At 56.9% G+C, this 9,381-nt stretch overlaps 1 protein-coding gene across 1 annotated transcript; it reads left to right on the top strand.

Annotated features, from left to right (window-relative positions):
• The first annotated feature begins 7,984 nt into the window (after positions 1-7,984).
• LOC144735220 (1-acylglycerol-3-phosphate O-acyltransferase ABHD5-like) lies at positions 7,985-9,149 on the top strand. Its single transcript, XM_078617697.1, has 2 exons — positions 7,985-8,195; positions 9,000-9,149. Exons 1-2 carry the CDS (start codon positions 7,989-7,991, stop codon positions 9,087-9,089), a joined length of 297 nt encoding a protein of 98 aa, XP_078473823.1. The 5' UTR covers positions 7,985-7,988; the 3' UTR covers positions 9,090-9,149.
• The last annotated feature ends 232 nt before the right edge of the window (positions 9,150-9,381 follow it).

Genomic DNA, 9,381 nt, shown 5'->3' with positions numbered 1-9,381 from the left:
GTTACATCGCACAACGCGAGGTGGGGTACCTCGGGCATCGCGTCAGCGAGGCAGGCGTGCGTACCGATCCGGAGAAGGTACGCGCCGTAGTGGAGTGGCCACGGCCAAGGAATCTGACGGAGATCAGATCATTTTTGGGGCTCGCCACCTATTATCGTCGATTTGTAAAGGGATTCAGCGAGATTGCACGCCCCCTCACCCAACTCACCTCCCCTAAGCACCCCTATCAGTGGACGGGGGCCTGCCAGACGGCCTTCACCACTCTCAAAGACCATCTCACCCACGCCCCCACCCTCGCTTTCCCCGATTTTACCACCGATTTTATTTTGGACACCGACGCCTGCAGCAGCGGGCTGGGCGCGGTGTTGTCACAGGTACAGGATGGGACGGAACGAGTCATCGCGTACGCCAGCCGGACCTTGAGTGGGGCCGAGCTGAACTATTGCGTGACCCGCCAAGAGTTGTACGCCGTGATTTTCGCATGTAAGCAGTTCCGGCCGTATTTGTACGGCAGGAAATGTCGCGTACGCACTGACCATTATGCTCTGCAGTTCCTTCTTACATTCAAGGAGCCACGGGGGCAGATGGCCCGGTGGTTGGCGCAGTTGCAGGAGTACAACCTGCAAATCGAGTATCGGGCTGGCCGGACGCATGTAAACGCGGACGCCTTGTCGAGGCGGCCCACGGTGTACGCCGAGACAAGGGCGGAGGAGGCCTGCCCGTGTTTCACGGGGGGACGCTGCCGGCAGGCAACGGACCCCCGAGAGGCCGCGGCCACTGACCCCCCCCCAGCGAGAGAGAGTGCAGTGTGCGCCACAGAGACCCTCACAGGTGGCACCGAGGATCCCGTCGACCGCCCGGCAAGCGCGGGACCCGCGGCTCGGGACCCGATCGGACGGATCCAGGAGGACGTCGGCTGCGCCTTCCCGGGCCTAAACGACGAGCAGCTGAGACAGACCCAGCAGCGAGATCCCGATCTGGCGGCAGTGGAGGCGGCACTGCGGGAGGAAAAGAGCGCCCTACCAGGACCCTGGAGCGGTTTGTATGCCCGGTTGTGTGTGCAGAACGGAGTGGTACGGGAGTTAACCGAGGCCGGCCAGCTGGGGTGCATCTGTGTTCCTGCCCAGGTGCGACCCCAGCTGCTACGGCTGGTGCATGACCACCCACTCGGGGGCCACGATGGGGAACGACGCACTCGAGAGACCCTGCGTCGCCAGTATCTCTGGCCCAAATTGGCACAAGACGTGGCGGCCTGGGTACAGGGCTGCCGCGCCTGTCAGCAGTGCGGGCCGAAACCGGCACGATACCAGGTACCCCTAAGGCCGTTCCGCGTCAGCCGCACGAATCAGCTGGTCGGGATCGATCTACAGGGGCCATTCCCGCGATCCCATCGAGGCAACCGGTATATCCTAGTCGCAGTAGAGTATTTCACCCGCTACCCCGTGGCAGTGGCCATCCCTGATAAAACGGCCTTGGTGGTGGCCCGGGCATTCATGGAACATTACGTACTCAAGCACGGGATCCCAGAACGAGTCCCCGTGATAATTGGCCCGAGGGTTGGGCGACCCTCAATGCGTACTGAAGCGCCGCGTGGTCCGTACGGACCGTAAAATGACGGCCATAGAGATAAGGTCTAAATTGCTGTACAAAAAAACAATAGCCAGCAACTCGCGACGGGTCACGCAGTAGCGCTGTTCCACTGGCGACAAAACCCTGCTACCATAGGCGACCACCCGTTCGACTCCCCCAACGACCTGTGAGAGCACCCCCCCAATGCCCGTGTTACTAGCATCAGTATCCAGCAAGAAGGGTCTCGTAAAATCAGGGTAACATAAGGGCGGGGCACCCACCAAGGCGTCCCGAAGGGAGCAGAACGCGGCCTCCTCCTCTGGCCCCCATCGAAACCTGACCCCTTTTGCTGTCAGAGCATGCAAGGGTTTGGCAATGGTGGCGAAATGCTCAACGAATCGGCGGTAGTAGGAAGCAAATCCAATGAAACTGCGGACCTCAGAAACCGACGTGGGCGTCGGCCATGAACTGACACAGTTCGTCTTCGCGGGATCGGTGGAGATCCCCGAAGAGTCGACAACGTGGCCCAAGTACCTTACGGATTTCCGAAGCAGGTGGCATTTAGCCGGTTTAAACTTCAACTTAGCCGATCGCATCCGTAAGAACACCCCCCTTAATCGCTGGAGGTGTTCCTCGAAAGTTCTACTGAAAACAATGACATCGTCAAGGTAAATCAAGCAAGTATCCCATTGCAGACCCGACAAAACCAATTGCATAAGGCGCTGAAACATCGCGGGAGCAGAATGGAGTCCCATGGGCAAGCGATTAAACTGGAACAGGCCCCCTGGGGTTCGGAATGCGGTCTTAGGTTTAGACTCATCGTCGAGTGGTAATTGCCAGAATCCCGACAGTAAGTCAAGTGTAGAAAAATACCGCGCCCCGGATAATGCGTCCAGAGACTCATCCATTCTGGGGAGCGGATACGCGTCAGCCACGGAGATCTTATTAAGGCGACGGAAATCTACACAAAAACGCAAGGACCCGTCTTGTTTCTTAACCAGAACGATAGGTGCTCCCCATGGACTGGATGAGGGCGAAATGATGTCGGCAGTCAGCATGTCATTGACGGCCGATTAAACGTGTTCCTTCTCAGCAGGACTCAGCCGGAAGGGATTCTGCCGGACTGGTGCCGCATCACCTGTTTCAATGTGGTGGCGTAACAGGTCCGTGCACCCAATATCATATTTGTGCTTGCTGAACACATCGGAGAATTCGATCAGCAGAGCGTGCAGCGCACCCAATTGCACCCTCGACAAATCACTGGAGCCCGCACACAGCGAGTCCAACCATTCCAGGTCCTCACCTGATTGAATTTTCTGCGCCGGGACGGGATCAACACGCGCAATAAGCCGCTCTTCCGCAGGGACCCGTGCCGCGTGAGCAAGCACGGTGCCCTGCGGAATAACGGCCGGCCGCGAACCAGCGTTCAAAACCATAACGAACGGGTCCTCGTCAGCCCGAACCAACGTTTGAGCCACCGCCAAATCCAGACCCCCGACAGCTCTATTCGACGGACCCAAAAGCACGCCTTGTCCCGCAGTCTCCCCACCCAATGGCTTCCGCAACCGGAGGGGTACCAACATCTGCGGTCCCGGGGGCACGTGCACCGTATGAGTCGCTAGCGCTTGGATCGTCGCACAAGCCGTCCGCAGTTCAGTAGGGTTAGACAAAAAGGAAATACGGTGACCCGATGGCAGCTCAATACAACCTTGATCAACCAGAACTTTAATGGGCATCTTAGCAAAAAAGTCTGTACCCAACAGACAAGGAACCGCTAGGGAAGAGGAGACCAAAACAGGTCCCGCCAATTTAATATCCCCTATGCAAATGCTCGCCCGAATCTGACCGACAATGCCCAACGAGCCCCCATTTGCCGCGTAACATGGCACGTCCACCGGGAGCAGAGGCCGACATTGGACGGGGAGAATGTTATAAATGAGATCGGAAATGATAGTCGCCGACGCTCCCGTGTCCACCAACACCCTGACCTCGATACCGTCTATGAATCCCGTAACGACAGACGAGCCGGCCGACGCAGCCACTATTCTGTGGTCCAACTCGGACCATTTAATTTCCCCCGGGCCCCGTACGAACCCCCCTTTCCGAACCGAATCCCCGGCCCCCAATCGCACCTCCTCCGCCGCAAAGCGGCGGCCCATGTGTGTCGTGTATGTAGACCAAGCATGTGAAGTGCTGCGACTTGCCGGGGGTAGTTGGGACGACTTTGGGCCTTGGTCGTCGTCCAGCCGAGGTCCCGTGGCGCGCTGACGTGGAGCGCGGCACCCGGACGCCACGTGGCCCCGAAGGCCGCAGTTGTAGCACGTGACGAGGGACGTCGGAGGTCTCAGTTGCTCCAGCTTGCGGGTCGATCGCAGAGGCGAACGACCCCCCAACCTCCAATCCCCTGGTCGTGCTGCAGCGAACGCCTCCTCCCGTGGGCGAATGACTTGGGGCTCGGTGTCCACCGGGGCCGGAGCTGAGACCGCGGCAGAAGCGCAGACGACCACCTGTTTCCGCTTCAGGACCTCGTGCGCCTGGATGCTCGTCGCAACACGCAACGAACATATGTCCACCTCGTCGGCTGTGTTGATGGGGACCCCCAGGTCCTGAGCCAACTTCAGCAGTTGTTCCAAAACCATGGCGTCCTGCCCCTCCTCGTCCATACGAGGGAATGCGGCGTCCGCGAGAGCCAACAACGCCGTGTGGTAGGCGAGCGCGGTCTCCGTGTCTGCCTTCCGTCGCTCGTAAAATTGGTGGCGGCAGGCCGAAGGTGGTCCGTACACCTTGGCCATGAGGCCCAGCGCGGCCTTGAGCGTGGAGCGGGCCGATCTCGGGGCGGACCTGAAGGCCGCGAGCGCGTTGTCGTCCAGCATCGCAGGCAGTGCCCGTAGTGCCGTAGCGTCGGACCAATCCGACATCTCTTGATGGGCAAGAAATCTTTGCTGGAATGCGCCCCAGTCACCCCCTTCCACCTTGAAAGCCGTCAATGCGGGAAGACGCTGCTGGAAAATAATGTCGTCCTCCGCCTCGTGATTTTCCCGCGCCGCACCGTCGATAGGAGAAATGGCGGCCCCTATGACGGGTGGCTGATGGCGGCCCGTAGCGCACGCTGATGACGTGAGCGGCAGAGATTGGAGGACCCCCGCCACATGTTGCTCGCGATTCCCGCCAATAGACGGCCGCTCGGTAGAAATGGCGGGATTTTCAAAGTCATTCGTGTGAAGCACATTTTGGCGGGAATCTGCAACGCGACCCCTTTCGATGTCCGTCGACGTTCTCCCTCCTCCAGACGTGGTGATCTCCGCTAGGATGGACGCCGCGGCGAGTAGCAGCTCTGCCAGGCGGGAGTGCGCGTCGCGGAGTCCGGCATCGGACCCCAGCGGCTCGTTGGGCGCCCATGAGGGGTCCTGTGGCGCCGGCATCTCCTCCTCTTCTCCCCCCGATGCCTGCTGGCCCGAGTCGTCGTGGTTTTCCTCCCGGTCACGCTCGTGAGTCCGATGAGTCTTCCTGGTATCCATGGCTGGAAGACTGTTTCACTTCTGACGCCAGTTGTAATATTGTAAATTACGGCGGGAGACTACTTGACGGGTAGCACACTTGATTAACACTTTCCATAGCCACAATAACACGTGTGGTCAACTACAGCTCACGCTACACGTTCCACCCGGCTACACACACACGGGCTCTCCAGCCCCGTAGCTTCCAGGGGAACTCACAGACCCACCCCAGCCGGGGTATGGATCACGACCACTGGGTCCCGCAGCCCGGCCCTCACAAGGACGTCCGGCCGCGGGTCCCAAGGTCCCGCCTCTGAGCCACACAGGGTCCCGGCCCTTACAAGGACAGCGAGGCTAGGGGTCTCAGGGCCCTATCTCTTCCTCCTCCGTCTTCCGTCTTCACTGGTTACCAACTCCCCGAGCGCCCGCGCGCATCGCCTTTCATAGTCCTCCGCTCCCGAGGGGGCGGAGCCTATGCGGACCGCGATGTGAGCACCCACTCTAGTTGACCAATCACCACGCACTGCCACACTATCCCTTTTGCCAGCGCGTGTCACCACCACATAGCCAATCACCACGCGCTGCCACACGATCCCTACTGCCAGCGCGTATCACCACTACACCTGCATTCCACCGCTCGACTATGTAGTAGGGGTGATGTTAAAGGCCACGAAAAGCTGTAATTTATTTGAAAACGTCATTACAAAATACATTTTTTGCTCAAGAGTAACATTTCACTTAGTTGTGTGTGTGTATGCATGTGCCTCTGTGTCTGTCTATGTGTATGTTAACGTGTAACATTAGTGATGAAGACGTTAACGTGTACATAGCCTGGCACAAGCGCCGTGGTGATGTCACCACCACTTAGTGGCAAATGGCAGTTGTTTATCTTTTTCAATGTGTGTTTATGAACATGTGTGTGCTTACGTATGTGTTCGTCGGTGCGTGTGTCTCTGTGTTTGCATACGTGCATATCTGTGTATGTGTACTTGTGTGTATTTGTATGAACATGTGTGTATACGAGTGCGAGGAGTTTGTAACCCCTCTACCTTCAATTCATTAACACTACACCATGAAAAAATATCCAACTAAGCTTGTGCCGGAGGCCCTGGGGGGACAGGTGTCCATGACGTCTCCTGGCCAAACCCCATTTGGCGGAGCCACGAGATTGAATCTCTACCCTCAGGGTTCCTCCAGAAACAGCAAAAAACCACTGCAGGTGGCCACGTGGAATATTCGAATGCTCACTGGGGAGGAGAGGTTGCCACTCCTCTATCGGGAGCTGGACCGGTACCACCTGGATCTTTGCGGTATTCAGGAAGTCTGGTGGACAGGCTCTGGCTCCTGCCATCATGAGGGGTGGACAGTCCTCTACTCGGGGCAGGAGACTGGGAGTGGCTCTTCTTCTGAACAAAATAATGAAGAGGGCATGGGAGCGTGGCGGTGAAGTGTGGGAAGCTGTAAGCCCCAGGCTACTTTGGGCTCGCCTTCCCATCAACCAGAGGCGAGGAGTGGTGGTCGTGGTTACTTATGCCCCCACCGAAGACGAACATCCGTGGAGGGATGCAGGCAAGGCCGATGAGTCGGATGCCTTCGATGACCTCCTGTCACAGGTGCTGGCTAAAGTGGCCCTTCGGGATAGTCATCTTGTTGGGTGACTTTAACGTCCGAGTTGGTCATGATGCTCGTACCTGGTCTGGAGTGATTGGAAGACATGGGCAAGATCAGCTCAATAACAATGGTAGGAGGCTGCAAGGACCTGCCTGGGTATTTTGTACCATCAGACACTCCACCCCCACAATTCCCAATTGGTCATGGGGTAGTTGTGGAGAGAGTGGAGAGTTGCCCGTACTTGGGCAGTGTGCTTATGACCGGCTCCGTTTTGACAGCAGAGGTGTTACTCCGAATCAGTCGAGCGGCATTATCTTTTCATCGGCTGCGTAACGCTGTGTGGATACTACCTGCTTTGTCGCTCCATACGAAGCTTTAGGTCTTCTCGGCCACGGTCATGCCCTCCCTTCTCTACGCTTGAGAAACGTGGACCCCCCTAATGGAACAACTTTGCCGGTTAGAAACATTTAGGCTGGCCTGCCAACGATCCACACAAATCCTTGAAAGATCTGGGCTAAGTCCCATCGGTGAGCTTCTCCGGCAGGCAAGGCTGTGTTAGCTGGGTCATGTAGCCTGCATGCCCAGCCACCGCATGTCTAAGCAGTTTTTGTTTGGCTGGATAGAGGGGGCTTAACAGGCACGTCACAGGCTAGAGAAGAGATGGAGTGATGTTGTATAAGAGGATGTGGATCTGAGTGGACTTGCCGATGACTGGTACCAGCGGTGTCAAGATCAGCCTCTGTGGACAAGGCTCGTTAAGAAACACTACTGGACAGTTGGAGGCAGTCGCCCTCCAGCAAGAACGGAGGGCAGAGGAGCGACCCTCAATAATGAGCGGAGCGCCGGGCGGCTAAAACTCAGCAAGTTGGCACAGTAGGGGGCACAGGTGGTGCATCGGCCAGTCATCTCAGTCAACCCATGGCACTTGGGTGTTCCCCGTGACCTGCCAGCAGACGTTCAACACTTCACGTGGCCTTAACATGCACATAACCTGTCACAAGCGCCATGGTGATGTCACTGCCACTTAGTGGTAAATGGCGGTTGTTGTTATTGTACGTATTTGTCTTTATGTACGTATTTTGAATTTTCGCACCGTACGTAGCCAACCGTGCTAATTGGAGGCGTGGAGAAATGACAACAAACTAAACACTAAAAGCAGTTCTAAGGAAAGGAATTTTCAATCGAGATTTAAACGTGCATAATATCAGAAGGGGCATTCCAGACGGCAGCAGATGCAATGACCGTCTTTGTCTGTTTATGTAACTTTGTCTCTGTGTATGTGCTTGTATCTGTATGTGTTCATGTGTGCGTATGCATGGTACGACCCGCAGTGGTGAGACGGCCTTCAAGGCCATGACGATCCCGTACGGCTGGGCCAAGCGGCCCATGCTGCACCGCATCGGCGACCTGGACCCGGCCATCCCCATCGCCATCATCTACGGCGCCCGCTCGTGGATCGACAGCAGCTCGGGTGGCAAGGTGGTGGAGGCGCGGCCCGGCTCACGCACGCGCCTCGTGGTGAGCACCGCTCCCCCCACCCCACCCCATTTCATTCTGTGCCCATCACCCCCAAACTCAATAATGATAATGTTAAACTTGGAACAACGCACAGAGAGACCGAGTGAGAGAGAATGAATAAATGATTTGGAGACATTGGAAACCACAAGCTCTGTGGTCCTGTGTTGGGACTGTTGGCCAACTCCATTAATTAATTATTTTTTATGCATGTGGAAGCAGACCTGAGTCACCGGAGAAAACGCGCACATGCACGTTAGGGGGATGCAGGGTAACACGAATCCGCGTACAGATATATATTAATCCACTTGCTCTGTTGCCAGGAGATGGTGACCTCGCGACACCTTCCAGTTTTTTTAATCCCCCCCCTGGCTGCCTCTGTCCGACCGAACACCATGCATAACAACCACAGCACGTGTGCGGTGGAGTTAGTTGCATGGCGGTTGGTTACGGTGGAGAGCGTAGACGTGCGGTCGTGGGTGGTCGGGTACGACAGCAGCCTACAACATGCGCAGTGGTTCCTCATGGCAGCCCGCTCTGTCCTCGAACCTGCTTAGCTTCTGCGATTTTAGGTTTGTTTTGTTTAACCAGCTTGTGTGAACTCAAAGCGATCAAGATGAGTCTCATTTGTCAGTGGCCTGGGTAGGGTCAGTTTTTGATGAGACACGATGTATTCCCAGTGATTCGGTCACAGGGGCTACAAAAGTCGTTTTACACGACTTTAGTCCACCGTTAACTTTGGCTCCCCCCCCAATCCTGCTTGCACCCCTGCGCGTGCGTTCACCGACTGCCTCCGTCTCGCCCCAGCAAATACGCGGAGCTGGGCACCACGTGTACGCGGACCAGCCGGAGGACTTCAACAAGATGGTGGAGCAGATTTGCGACAGCATCGACTAAATGCGGCGCAAGTCCAGGGGGTGGGGGTGGCCCAGGGCAATCGAGGCCAACAACACCGGGACAACACAAATGCTGAAGTAAAGGGGGACAGGTGGGGTGGGGGTAGTGGGAGGGGGGTGGGGCATTGGGGGCGGAGGGGGCAGCGGGGGTGGACAGAGGGGAGGCAGTGACCTCGTAAGGTTTGGCTGCTCTCCAGTGGCATCTCGTGGCTTCAGTTCAATCCACGTGCATTTGGCCTGAGTGATGATTGCAATGCAATGGCAACATGTGGTAAATGTGTAGTGGTGGTATT

Source organism: Lampetra planeri, chromosome 54, assembly GCF_965212315.1.
Source record: "Lampetra planeri chromosome 54, kcLamPlan1.2.h2, whole genome shotgun sequence".
In the NCBI taxonomy this organism is placed as follows: Eukaryota; Metazoa; Chordata; class Hyperoartia; order Petromyzontiformes; family Petromyzontidae; genus Lampetra; species Lampetra planeri.
This window is presented reverse-complemented; position numbering and strand designations above follow the sequence as displayed.

Excerpts from the sequence above, each read along its gene's own strand:
- LOC144735220 (XM_078617697.1), top strand. The coding sequence starts at position 7,989 with ATGCATGGTACGACCCGCAGTGGTGAGACGGCCTTCAAGGCCATGACG. Across the intron at positions 8,196-8,999 it reads GCTCACGCACGCGCCTCGTG|CAAATACGCGGAGCTGGGCA; the intron begins GTGAGCACCGCT and ends GTCTCGCCCCAG.